General features: G+C 56.1%; 4 protein-coding genes across 4 annotated transcripts; 2 read left to right on the top strand and 2 right to left on the bottom strand.

Annotated features, from left to right (window-relative positions):
- Nucleotides 1-4,599: 4,599 nt before the first annotated feature.
- Nucleotides 4,600-6,268, top strand: PG997_008363 (purine-cytosine permease fcy22 protein; the record flags this gene model as incomplete). Its single annotated transcript, XM_066812678.1, has 3 exons — nt 4,600-4,880; nt 4,937-5,515; nt 5,572-6,268. 3 exons carry the CDS (start codon nt 4,600-4,602, stop codon nt 6,266-6,268), a joined length of 1,557 nt encoding a protein of 518 aa, XP_066668020.1.
- A 432-nt stretch (nt 6,269-6,700) lies between these two features.
- Nucleotides 6,701-7,516, bottom strand: PG997_008362 (riboflavin biosynthesis protein Rib7; the record flags this gene model as incomplete). The annotated part of the gene is given in 3 exon segments (XM_066812677.1): nt 6,701-6,970; nt 6,987-7,298; nt 7,379-7,516. 3 exon segments carry the CDS (start codon nt 7,514-7,516, stop codon nt 6,701-6,703), a joined length of 720 nt encoding a protein of 239 aa, XP_066668019.1.
- Nucleotides 7,517-10,052: 2,536 nt separating this feature from the next.
- PG997_008361 (uncharacterized protein) lies at nt 10,053-10,429 on the top strand (the record flags this gene model as incomplete). Its single annotated transcript, XM_066812676.1, has 2 exons — nt 10,053-10,092; nt 10,155-10,429. 2 exons carry the CDS (start codon nt 10,053-10,055, stop codon nt 10,427-10,429), a joined length of 315 nt encoding a protein of 104 aa, XP_066668018.1.
- A 575-nt stretch (nt 10,430-11,004) lies between these two features.
- Nucleotides 11,005-12,429, bottom strand: PG997_008360 (3-hydroxybenzoate 6-hydroxylase 1; the record flags this gene model as incomplete). The annotated part of the gene is made up of 2 exons (XM_066812675.1): nt 11,005-12,263; nt 12,387-12,429. 2 exons carry the CDS (start codon nt 12,427-12,429, stop codon nt 11,005-11,007), a joined length of 1,302 nt encoding a protein of 433 aa, XP_066668017.1.
- Nucleotides 12,430-12,580: the final 151 nt, after the last annotated feature.

The raw sequence follows: 12,580 nt of genomic DNA, 5'->3' as shown, positions 1-12,580 counted from the left end.
CTGATACCTATCGCCTTTGCAGCAAAGCAAGGCACGCCAGCCCAGTCCAGTCGATGGCCATCGTAGTAGCCCTCTTTGACTGACGTGGGGTTCTTGAATATGTAGGCATTCGGCAATGAGCTCCTTCAGGCAGACACAACGAGTAGACCGGTCACCATGAAGACCAATGGATGACACGTAAGTATCATGACCATAACTGACGGTGGGTATCAAAAAGGTCATCTGACCATTTTCGAGGCTGAGAGGCTGGCAACTAGACCATAAGCAGCACGAGGAACCAACAAGGATGTTAACTAGGGTTCATGATTTCTGACGATAATCTGACGTTACACACATACATGGCTTTTTGTTTCAGGAGGCTGCACACCAAGAGCCACACCAGCTTCCTCACCGAGGGAATGGAGTTGATTGGATCGTGACCGTACAAGGAGATCATATAAAGGGTCCGAAGGGGAATGACGAGAGTGAGAACGGCTGCGGCATCGAGAATCCGGTGAGCGACCCCGCTCCCTCCTCTCCTAAGCCTACACCGTCCAGACTTGTGGATCAAGTCACGATGGCCGAGACGGCACTGACAATCGAGCCCTAGGATTACAATCAAACCCCGGTAGCAGCAGTGCACCATGCCACGGTGAATACATCCCCCTCTATCTGCTTCGTGCCTTGGCCGCGGGAGCGGTCGAAGGTCAGGCCATACTCAGCTCACGGCCGCACTACGACGTCTCAGCATTTTTGGCCATGGGCGAAAGTACTGTGCAGATGAGAACGGCGGACAAGCCTGCCAGCACACGTCAACCAACCTTGAACTGCCATGCCGTGGGCGACAAGCAGCATTCCAAGGCAGTGATCATATCAGTCAGCCCACGATATGCAAAACCAGGCAGCCAGCTGACCCAGTTGTGCCCCCGCGTATGAGATCCCGGTCGTGGCGAGGGGATAACACGACCTCGAGGTGCCAACACCAAAAGAGACAATTCGCCCGTATCGGTCGGCCCCGGATCTAGCGATTCCAGGGCTTGGCAGAGTGCGGTACCGTCGCATCGGAGGCTCTAGTAACGTTGGGTATCCAGACCCCGGCCACCGCAGGGCTACGTATCTATGGCACAGACCATGACCCCCCATGTTCACCATTCTTTGGTTAAGATTAGCCAGCAGCAGAACTGTATCTTACTCGATCAGGCAATATGGATCTTGCAGGTCAGGCTCTAGGCTCCTCCCCAGCCCAGGCAGCTAGTCAGCTCGGAGCGAGTCTGCCAGAACCCTAAGCCTTATGAAGTATGCAGTCGGGAATAGATCCCCTGGAGCTAGCTGCGCTTGGCGATACAGACCAGCTGGGTCACCTGGGCTCACCGGATGCGATCCTCTCTTCCTGGAAGTTATTGGTGCCAAGCCTCTCTTGAGCTCTCTTCTTTAACTGGCAGAATGGCTTCCTGGGCCGGGCGTATTGGCGAGCCCGGGGGACTCTGCGCTGGACAGAAGCCGAGTTCGGGGGCTCCGCCTCAGCAGCAGGCCAGCCACGACGTTCTTGACCTAGGCCAGAGCCAAATCGCTGACGAATGGCCCTTTCCTGTCCGAGGAAAAGCTGCATCACACCGCTGCAGTCATGCCTCACTTATAATACCCTCAGACTAGACTCTCTCGTATGGCTGAATGTTTCAATCAAGCGGTAGACTGTGATATGTATCATTTGAGCGTAATAGAAGGCTCGCAGTAACCACGCATCACGCAGAAGTACCGTGCCGTCCAGATAGAGCGTTTTTCTTCTTCTTCTTCTTTCTGAGGGGCGATCCATGCACTCGGCGGATAGGCTGGATGGTGTACAGCCAACCCTCATGATACCCTTGGCCTCTCCGCCAGTCTGCTGGCGTGATTGCCTCATGTACATGTAGGCTGAGTTTCGCAATGCAGACCTTGCTGACAACATCAATATTGCCCCACGGCTTTGCTATCCTAGGGAGAGGCAGGGTGAGAAGTCATATGATCCCACCCAATTCCGCTACTATCCCTGCTGTTGCCGAATGGTATCGCGATGAAAAGGAAGAAAACATGGAGCATCGAATATTAGCCATGGTCAATTCTGCTTTACAAGTAGTACCATGCATCAGTTCGCGAAGTACATGACCCCCTCCCCTACCCCAAGGATTCGCAACGCCCGCTTTCCGCCCCCAAGCCTGTCTGTTCGCCCTGCGACGGCGTGTCTTTTTATAACATGATGCTTGAACGGTTATGGCATGGGCGATTTCATCAGTTGGTAAGAGAGAATAAAGGCGTGCTAGTGGCACGTATCCATGTTGATTCATAGGTATGTAGTGTGTAACCCCTCATTTCCTGGCCGGCACATCCGAGAAGATTCTTGCTGTGCTAGGGGAGGTTCTCGAGCGACTTATGTGCTCCGGCACCGATGAGACCTCTAGCCAAAAACGATAGACGTCCCCAAGCGAAGTGCTTTCTTGGTGTGTAAGCCTTCGAACAATAGCTGCCCTCGCGACACCCCGGGTGAAGAGTCAACATGACCTATTCCCAGGCCACTCCCCGCTAGAGCGGCATTTGCATCTTCTCTCATGTACATTTTTGACATCGACAGCGTTAGAGCAACAAGCTTCCAGAAGGTACATATGCGTCGTTCGTTTGACCCGACAGCGTGGGATCAACCTTATCTGGCCAGCAGAGCAGAGACACTGCATTATGTGGCGGTCAGATATCGAGCCACTAGGGACACGTGCCGCAAGACTACATGTTGGTCTCCAGCGAGGTGAGATTCGGCAAGTTGTAAGTACCGCGCAAGGAGCTCTGGATTTACCTGCTCCAGCAAGCCACGGCATTCGGTCGAGGTGAGGGAGAAGATATGCCGTGTCACAGAGACCGGTTCTCTCGCATGTCCAACGCACGCATTGTCTCGGTTGCCTCTTTTTTCTCATGCAGTGGATGCAAGGCTAGAGAGATCTAAGGGAGAGGGCCCGGCGCTATGTGGATGGATGGCGATATCAGCTAGCTGACCACCACCTTGGGACGTACCCGGCTTTCCGCGCCCCGACCGGATTGGTGGCCCGGTTGATCGCCTCGGGCGCTTCCCGTCTTTCCTGCCTTTCCTACCTTCTGTAGCACGGCAGCAAGGCAAACGAGCAAACATGAAATGGAAGGGACACCGCCTCAGCACTGTTGTGCCCCCACGGGAAAGGGCCCACTGGTATTCCTTGGAACTATTCCCACTCGACGAGTCAGGCTGACGCGGACCTGTGCAAGGGAGGGCTTCTTATCTTGCGTTTGTGCCTGCCGACATCTGCCCAAGAAGCGAGGCGTCATTATGCACGACGTGCTAAGCGAACGATAGGGCTACAGGGGATCTGCTCTCTCTCTCCCATTCCGCCCTCTCGCCCATTCCGCCCAGCCCAAGTATCAGTACGCGTCGGCCATCTCCCGAGCCGGGCCCTGGTACAGAGCCGACTTGATGTCAAGCTGATATGCGGGAGTGCTGGTCCACCAGCTGCCCGAGCATGCAAAACCCCCACGTGGTATCCTGTTCCGTTCATGCCTACTTCCCGGAAGGAAGGCACGCTCGCGCACACTGGATTGCGATGCGACTTCAAGGCCGATGGCTTATACCTTCAAGTTTGACAACACAGAGCAGGCTATACGTATCCCTTCTGTCCCTGTGTCGTTGAAAATAGCATCCTTCTTACCTAATAACCTTGGACATATCTTACAGGTACCACGCTCACCAAGCCAGGGCTTAAGCCGAGCTAGAGCCGCACCAAAGCGGCTGCATTCAACCTGTCTGCCGGATCCACCCCCGGGAAATTCAATATTTTCTGTCGTGTCTTCCATCATCCATCTTCCCTCTGTCGTGTTGCCCTCTGCTGGCCTAGCAAACCGGCGCTGGCGCTGTTTTCCAGCATGCCAGTGCCTGCCGGGCCACCACGTCGTATGCCAAGCATCCGAACAGAGAGCAAGCCAGCAAACTGCAGGAAACCCTGAGCCGCCATTTGTGAGTGGCTTCCGTTGTGATATATCAGGACAGCCAGGCCATTTTTCGGCCCTGTCGTACCATTCCAGGCGGGCCTGTGACAAACTAGAAAGCCCGGGGAACCCACGCGACGACCCAAGGCACTTTCCCAACTGAGTAAAATCCCACAGTCCCAAGATCCGCTTTAAAGTGGCGAGAACGATCCGTCTCGATGACTGGTTTAGTTTAGTTTTAGTCATGGGGTGTTTTTTTCCCGCTCGTTCATCGCGCCGTATAGTGAGTGCAAAACGTGCCCAAGGCCGAGTGCGGAGGCAATGATAAGAATTATATCAAACATCGCTCAGCTTGTTTGCGTAACCAATCTACCCCTCCGATCCGATTCCTTGTGTAACAACTGAACGATCTCGAGGCACATACAGAAGAAAGAATCTAGAGGAATCGAGTGGTGCTGTTTCTATCGCGTGGCGTGTGGAGAAATCTAATCGAGTTTTTGGAGTCTACGGGGCCGCCATCCTGCACGCCCCCGGGAGCCTGTATTTCGCGGGATCCTCCTTGCTCTTTTGTCGCCAAAGCTCCGCCGGGACATCGCAACCCTCCGTCCCGTCTGGCTGCAATATTCGCATCACGTGCGTCCGATGGCTTCCGAAATACCGCCCGGGAATGATGCCCGCCTCCATGACGACGTGGAGGCCGGCGCCGGAACCCGAAAGCACGGCGGCCTTGCGTCCTATCTTACCGTGGAGGATGGCGTCGTGTACAAGCCGGGGCTCGAAAGCAACCCGCGGTGGTACCAGCGGCTTCTGGACGCCGGCGTCGAGGATAATGGCGTCAAGCCGGTGCCGGTCGAAAGCCGAACCGACACGAGATACCACAATCTCTTCACCGTCTTCTCGACGGCTCTGCTCTGTGTCTTGCCGTAGGTTGCCACTCCCCGTACCTGCTTTGTTTCTTGGATGCACAGGCGCTGACCAGGTGTTTGAGCAGTATCCCTACAGGCATGCTAGGCACTACGGCATTCGGTATGAGTCTACGAGATGCCTCGCTGACCATCCTGTTTTTCTCGCTGCTGTGTTCTGTCCCGCCCGCTTACATGGGCTGCGGAGGGTACAAGACCGGCATGCGACAGCTGGTCCAAGCCAGGTACTCGTGGGGACTGTATATCGTGACACTCCCGCTTCTCCTGAATGCTGCCACCGTGACGGGCTTCACCCTCATCTCTGCTATTGTCGGAGGTCAGACCATCGCCGCCATCAACCCGGGCCACGTGAGCGTCGACGTCGGCATCATCATCACCATCCTCATTGGCTTTGGCGTGTCCTTCCTGGGCTTCCGCGCTCTACACGCGTGGGAGCGGTGGAGTTGGATCCCTAACCTCATTGCATTGGTCATTACGGTCGGTTGCGGGGGCAAGTTTCTCGTCAACCAGGCCGAGACCGAGCCCGTCACAGCACCGCAGATCGTCTCCTACGCGGGCTTGATTGCGGGATACTTCATCACGTTTGGCGGCACTGCATCTGACTATTCCGTCTACTACAACCCAAAGGCATCAAAGTAAGCCATGCCTTATTTAGCCTGCTCGCATGAGACCTGCTGCTAATCCATTACAGAGTCAAGATCTTCACCTATATCTACCTCGGTCTCCTCACTCCTTCAGTTCCGCTGCTTATCCTCGGCGCCGCTATGGGCGGTGCCGTTCCAGTGGTCGAGGGCTGGACCGAGGCGTACAACTCGTACGGTGCGGGAGGCGTGCTGGCCGCGATGCTCGAGCCCGCCCACGGCTTCGGCAAGTTCGTCCTGGTCCTCCTCGCCCTCAGCGTCCTGGGCCAGCTCGCCATCTCCATGTACTCGATCGCGCTGAACCTGCAGATGCTGGTGCCCATCTTCACCAAGGTGCCGCGGTACGCCTTCATCGTCGTCGTCAGCGTCGTCATGATCCCCATCGGCATCAAGGTGGCCGAGCAGTGGGAGACGTCGCTGGAAAACTTCCTGGCCCTCATCGGCTACTGGGCGGGCTGCTTCGACGCCGTCCTGCTCGAGGAGTTCCTCGTCTTCCGCCGCCGCGACTACGCAGCCTACGACCACGCCATCTGGAACGTCGGCGGCAAGCTGCCGAGCGGCCTCGCGGCCTTGGCGGCGTCGCTGCTCTCGATGGGCCTCGTCATCCCCGGCATGGCCGAGGCTTGGTACACGGGCCCCATCGCGGAGAAGACGGGCGATATTGGGTTCGAGATGGCCTTCTTCGTTACCGGGATATTCTACTTGCCGTTCCGATGGCTCGAGATCAAGTGGAGAGGCCATCTGTGAGTGGACGAGTTGAATATAAAACGGCGTCGGTTTGGTGGGTAGACGATGATTATGACATGATTGCATACTACGTTAAGATACCCTAGATGGATATGATGAGAGGGAGATAGATAGACAACATTCAACTGTTTTGCCCATGCATTCTATTTATTGCCCACTGCATACCAAATTGAAGACAACAGTGTTTTCCACTACCCCTATTAGCGCCTTTGCTAACTCATGGATGCATATGAGTATCATATAGCTGTTGTCAATATGTGCCATGATATATGAAAGTTTGATAAACTGGCTAGGTTGGCCATGAAATATTCATCCTCATTTTTGGTAGGCGTTGAATACTTTTGCTGTCGTATTTATGTACATAGTTAAGACCCGGTCTTGGCGATCTTGCCGCACAAGACGACATCCTCCCCAACGGTACCCAAGCTGTGTTCACGAGTCTCCCCGCCGACACGGGGTTCCCCGCCCCGTCCAGCCTCCGGGCGGGGAGACGAAGACGCTGCCGGCGCCCAGCCAGGTCGGTGCGATAGTGATGATGACGGAGTCGACCAGCTGGGCGTTCGGCGCCCCTAGCAGTGAGCTGATGACCTGCCCGCCGCCCTCTACCATGATGCTGTCCAGGCCCTCGGCCCGGACGGCGCAGAGGATGTCACGCCAGTCCATGGCGAAGGAAGAGGGAGAAGAAGAAGAAGAAGAAGAGTTCTCTAGGGAGATGTACTTGCCCCCAGCTCCTCGAGCAGCCGTCTGCGTTCCGCGGGCGGGTCCGGACCCGCCGCGGCGATGAGGATGTAGGCGCGAGGCCGCGGCCCGCGCGCGCGAGCTGAAGGACCTTGCTTTCGCTCGTGAAGGCCCAGCGCTGGTGCGGGTCGATGATGATGGGCCGCGGCTGTCGTGGCGGCTGTTGCTGGCCGTTTGCGTCACTGCTTGGGGCGATGCGGCAGTTCAGACCCGGGTCGTCGGCCAGGGCCGTGCCGACGCCGACGCAGATGGCGGCGTGCCGGCTGCGTAGGTAGTGCGTCATGGCCTTGGACTGCGGGCCGGATAGGGCGGTCCGGGTGCCGGGTGCCAGGGCCAGGGCCGAGTCCAGGAGGTCGCGTAGGTCAGGGTCACGAACGGAAGCTGTGGCGAGGGGCCCGCATCCTGAGTGTCCGGTGACGACGCCGCGGTGGTGCTGGAGGGCTTTGGGGGTAGGTGAGGCTCGAGCTTGCTCGCGTCGGCCTCTGGGAAAGTCAGGGTTGATTCGCTCATCTTGATTTGCGTATGACCGAACACCCCCTTATCCGTAGCCTCCTATCGGCAAAACCTCTCTATTCGCTGGACGTATCACCGTCTTCTTGGCAGTTTCCCAGCAGCAGTTTCCCGTAAGAGCCCGGATGAAGAGGACTGCATACGAATCTACACCGCAAACAGGCTATGTCCCTGTATCTTTCCCGTCCGGTACGGTCTGGGGAATATCCGCTATCCCCGTTGTTGATCAGTGGCGGTGCTCCGCAGTCGTTCTGCGATGGGCCGGGCCGAGAGAGGCTGCTCAGGAACCATCCGATGGCCACCAGACTTTTTGTCAGCCACAGATTCGTCACACACTTTTGTGAGGCTGCTTCTTTCTGCAGCCGTCTGGCGATCGCTTCCTTGGGGACCACCTTAGCGTGAGGAGATCAACGACCTAACTGGAAGGAGTAGTAAACAAAATGTACACGTCCTCTGCTTCCTTTTTGCGCTGGACCGGTGTGCTTCTTACCGCAGGGAACATGGGAGGAACTTTTCGGCAGTAGTATGACGTGTAGGATGCTATCCGGTCAAGAGATGTAAGTGTCTGTTTATGGAAGGTGCACGCCTTGTTCAAATAGTCGGGTTCGTACGTCCAATCGGGGTTCGCAAACGCCAAAAAAAAACCCGATACACCTTTACCCCCGCTATAACCATCTGCAGCTATACACTTAACTTTCAATAGTATATAGGAAAAAACAACCTCACCCACACAGGAGCATGCACTCGGCGTGGGATGTGCGATATATCATTTCGACTGATATACACGTACAGCATGCAACCTGCCTAGTTCAGATCCAACGTGCATGCATGGTAACTCCGATTATGCAATGGTATGACTAAGTATGCAAGCAGCCGCGAAACAGCAACGTCCATCTTTGATTTCTTAGAGAAATATGTACGTTTGCAACCCGAGTCTTCTGCGGTTCAGTTGATCCAGCTGTCCCCCCTACCAAATTAGAGGATCCTTCGTCGATAAATAAGAAAGACTATGCGATTTGAGCGGCTGGAGTCCCTTGAACCAGGGTCAAATAAGAAAAAGGAACTCCTCGTGTTCACTAGGCTTTCAGGGTATCATCCCCCACCAACAGATACGTCGGGGGTTCTCGACACATCCATCACCTACACTTCTTGCATCCGGTGAGGTTCGAGTCGCCCATCCGGTCAGCCGGAACAAGCGGCACGGATATTGGATACTAGGGAGAAGCAGAACTCCAGAAGCAGGAAGGGAGTCACGACAGCACTTCCCGTTCACGGCAGAACCCACTTAGTGGGTATTCGCCGATGCATTTGATGGTCGTACATACACGACAACGACATGCTGGCTCCCTCCCACCTCCCGAGACACTCTTGCAGCCCCGGAGGCAGGCAACAACTGTCCGTCGTGCAAGGGGGGTCGGCTTCCTTACTGCTCGTCCAAGACTGGGGGTTTCTGTTCCTGTGCGGACGGGCTAGATCGTCCCGCACCCGGTGAGAAACAATTGAACAATGCTCAATAATTAGGGCCCTTGCTTTTTGCAGATGGAATGCATTCGCATCTGTTCCGTTATCGAGTATGGGTCTTTTGAACCGCCACACCCCCTCCGTAGCTGAAGGTTGTCTGGTTGTTGGTTGTTGCGTTGTGGCGATGCAAAAAATGGGCAGGCCATGGATGTCTCCAGTTGGGTTCGGGACTCTAAAGCCCCGTTCCCCGTCAACCCGTCACTGTGGCACGCTCTAAGGTTACTGCATGCCGAGCTGAAAGAGAAGCACAGGCGCAATCCGGTCTTCCGGTTGGCTGCGCAATCCTGAGACATCTTTGGTTTCTGGGTACCCCGGGAAGGGAGGTTACGTCCCCTACGGCTGTAAGGTTTGCGACTCGCGATCTCGCCTTGAGGTGCATCTCTTGAAGCTTGATACAGAGACTGGCCCCCTTCGCTGGGTACGCTCTTAGCGGAAGGTAACTCGATCAAATCATTGTACGTCACATGCTCGTTCTCGTTCTCGTGAAACGCAAAGAGGCATCCCCTACGTCCTATCTATCAATCCCACCTCGGACATTCCTGTGAACCACAACTCTTTCTCTCTCTCTCTACTCTCAATCGCCTCGCTTGCTCGCCAAGCTCCTTGTTTCCTACGCCAAGAGTCTTGTGTACTGTAAAACACACGCACGCTGTTTTTATTGCCAAGCCCTCGTTCATTTTGATAATCCCAGAAATATTGGCTTGCGCGGTGTGCTGTCAGCTGTCTCGCTTCGCCACAATCGCCGACGCCCTCTTAGTACCACGTTCGGGGACTTTCGTGTCTCTCTCACCCGCAGTAGCCGGACTGCTGACCTAACCTTTTCCCTTTACAACTGAGCTCACTCATCACGTCGCCTAACGTAACCTAATACCATCAATATCTTTCCTCCACAAATCGACCGCCAGACACCTTGTCGAAGATCCATCTGTCGCCTCCACGTCCAGTGCGCCTGAAGACGCCCCGACGAGCAAATTCACAGCGATAAACACATAACAACACCACCAGACAAGACAAGATGTCGAAGCCCAACGGCGACGAACCCCCGGCCTACCCCGGTGGCCCCCAACAACCTCAGCCCGCCTACCAGCAGCAACAACCGCACCCATCACAGCAACAGCCCGGGGCTATCCGCCACCGCAAGATGCGCAGTACGGCGGGTACGGCGGGATGCCGCCACAGGGTGGCTATTACCAGCCGGGACCGCAGATGGGCTACTACCAACAACAACCAGGCTACGGGCCCGGGTACCCGCCACAGCAGGGCTACTATGGCCAGCCGGGCTACTACCCCCAAGGCCAATATCAGAACCAGCGGTCGGGTGGGCCTAGTTTCGCCGAGACCCTGCTGGCCAGTTTGGCCTGCTGCTGCTGCTTGGACTGTTTGCTTTTTTAAGCCAGAAGGGAGACGTGAAACAACAAACATCCGCGGATGGGAAGCATTTTACGGGAAATAAGGCACTTACGGTGAAGAAGCGTATATACTTTGAGCTCTGTGGCAATTGCGTGGAGCCACAATGCCGAGGAGAGTGTACGATACCATGCAATAATCACTGCTCAGGTCCCGCGATCGTGCGGAAGGCGGGCCCCTTATTGCCGGGAAATGAGTGCTCAGACCGTGTACAGGTTGCATGCCGGGAGAAAAATGCGCTCAAGTGTCGGGGATTCTCTCCTATGCCTTAGTCGTGGCAATCGACTATTGTTTTTCATCATTTCAGCATTAGGAGCATGGCGTATAGGGGTTTTGGACGAGGTCTTGCTATCGATCGCACCGTCTGGAACGCTGGCTCTACAATATTGCCTAGACGTCTATACGATTGCTGTCGACATAGTTAGTCTTTTTTGTAATTGATGGGCACTTTGTTTCAGTCAGTGCAATATCATATTCTAAAGACAATCGCAGATTCTATGGTTGACCAATGGACAAGTGACCATGACCCATCCCGATGACGTATGCCACTATCTACACTGTCATGTGAGACTGCTGTAAAGTTCGGAGAACTTCTCTGCAGCCTCCTTCATACAATCGTGGCTATAGATGGCCTGTTGGACTTCTGGACTGGCCCACTTGTCCGGCACTGGTGCCCCCTTTTCTCTCGCCATAGCAAACTGCTGGTCGCGCTCTGCCTTGGCCTTGCCCTCGCCTAGGTGCAGTGTCCGACCCGAGAACGCCGCCATCTCCACACGGTTCCAGGTCGTCTCCTTCCGGAGAAGCTCATAGACCCGCAGCGATTTCGCCAGAGCTTCAGGGTCGGTACCTGCCCCTGGCGTGAGGCTCACAACCTCGGCCAACACAGCAGCGTCCTCGATGGCCATGGCGGCGCCCTGGGCCATGTGCGGCAATGTGGGGTGGCAAGCATCTCCCAAGAGCGCGGCGGACCCCAATGTCCACTGGGACAAGACCTTGTGGCTCCGTAGCCTCCATTCACAGACCTCGCCCTCGGGGACCATGTCGAGCATTTGCTGGACCAAGGGGCAGAAATCGTCATAGACCTTCTTCATGGCGCTCTTGTCGCCCTTGGTGGTATATGTTGCATTGGTGGCGGCCGCGAAGTTGGTGTCGGGCTGGCATGTCGACAGGTTATAGATGGTGTGCCCGCTAATGGGGTATGCCACGATGTGACGCTTCTCGCCAATCCAGCGCATGGCGCACTTGGCGTCCAGGAGTGCCAAGAGTTCCGGGAACGGTTCCATCTGCTCACGGGGCAGCATAATCCGGTAGCAGGCTTGCCCCGTGTCCTCGACCTCGGCATCGATCTTGAGCTCGCGAAGCATGGCGTAGCGCAACGCCGACTTGATCCCGTCGGCGCCGATCAGCACGTCGGTCTCCAGGGTCTTCTCGTCGCCGTCCCGGGGCTTCACCGTGAACTTCGGCTTTCCTGGGCCAAAGGAGTCGACCCGTATGAGCGACGTGCCAAAGTGGAACGTGACGCCCGCCTCCTTCTGGCAGGCCTCGTACAGGCCGCCGGCGAGCGAGGCGCGGTGTCCCGTGCAGTGCGGGTAGCCGTACTTGCTTTGCACGTCGGACAGGTCGACCTGGACGAGCTCAGTGTTAGTGGGGCCGTCCACGATCTTGGTCTCGAGCACCATGGTGGCCTCGCGTTGCAGCTGCGAGCCCTCCCAGCAGCCCAGGCGGTCCAGGATCCGCAGCATGTTGGGGGCCAGCTGAATGCCGGCGCCCACGAAGCCCAGGTTGGAGGCCGTCTCGTAGACGTCGATGTGCTTGAAGCCTTTTTTGCGAAGCAGAGCGCGCTGGCCAGGCCGCCCATGCCTTGAGTAGCGGAGGGAGTGTTAATCGTCACTATCTTGTTGGAGAAACGCACTCGCGGGTGCTCTGGTCAAGGGCCTCTCACCTGCGCCTATGACCGAGATCCGAAGATCCCTGAAGTCCGCCATGTCTATCTCGTCTCTCCCGTATAAGTCGCGAGGGAAAATTGCCGCAGAAGATAGCGGGGTATTTAAAGCTTTGTGGCACTGGGAGAATATATATCACCGGATAGCTATGAGAGCAGCGAGAGCCGACATCAAAGGGTCCGTCAGGAAATAA

This window comes from Apiospora hydei (assembly GCF_038363865.1).
Source record: "Apiospora hydei strain CBS 114990 chromosome Unknown utg000006l_segment0_segment0, whole genome shotgun sequence".
Taxonomy (NCBI): Eukaryota; Fungi; Ascomycota; class Sordariomycetes; order Amphisphaeriales; family Apiosporaceae; genus Apiospora; species Apiospora hydei.
Note: the sequence above shows the minus strand (reverse complement) of the source record. Positions and strands in the feature narration are given on the sequence as shown.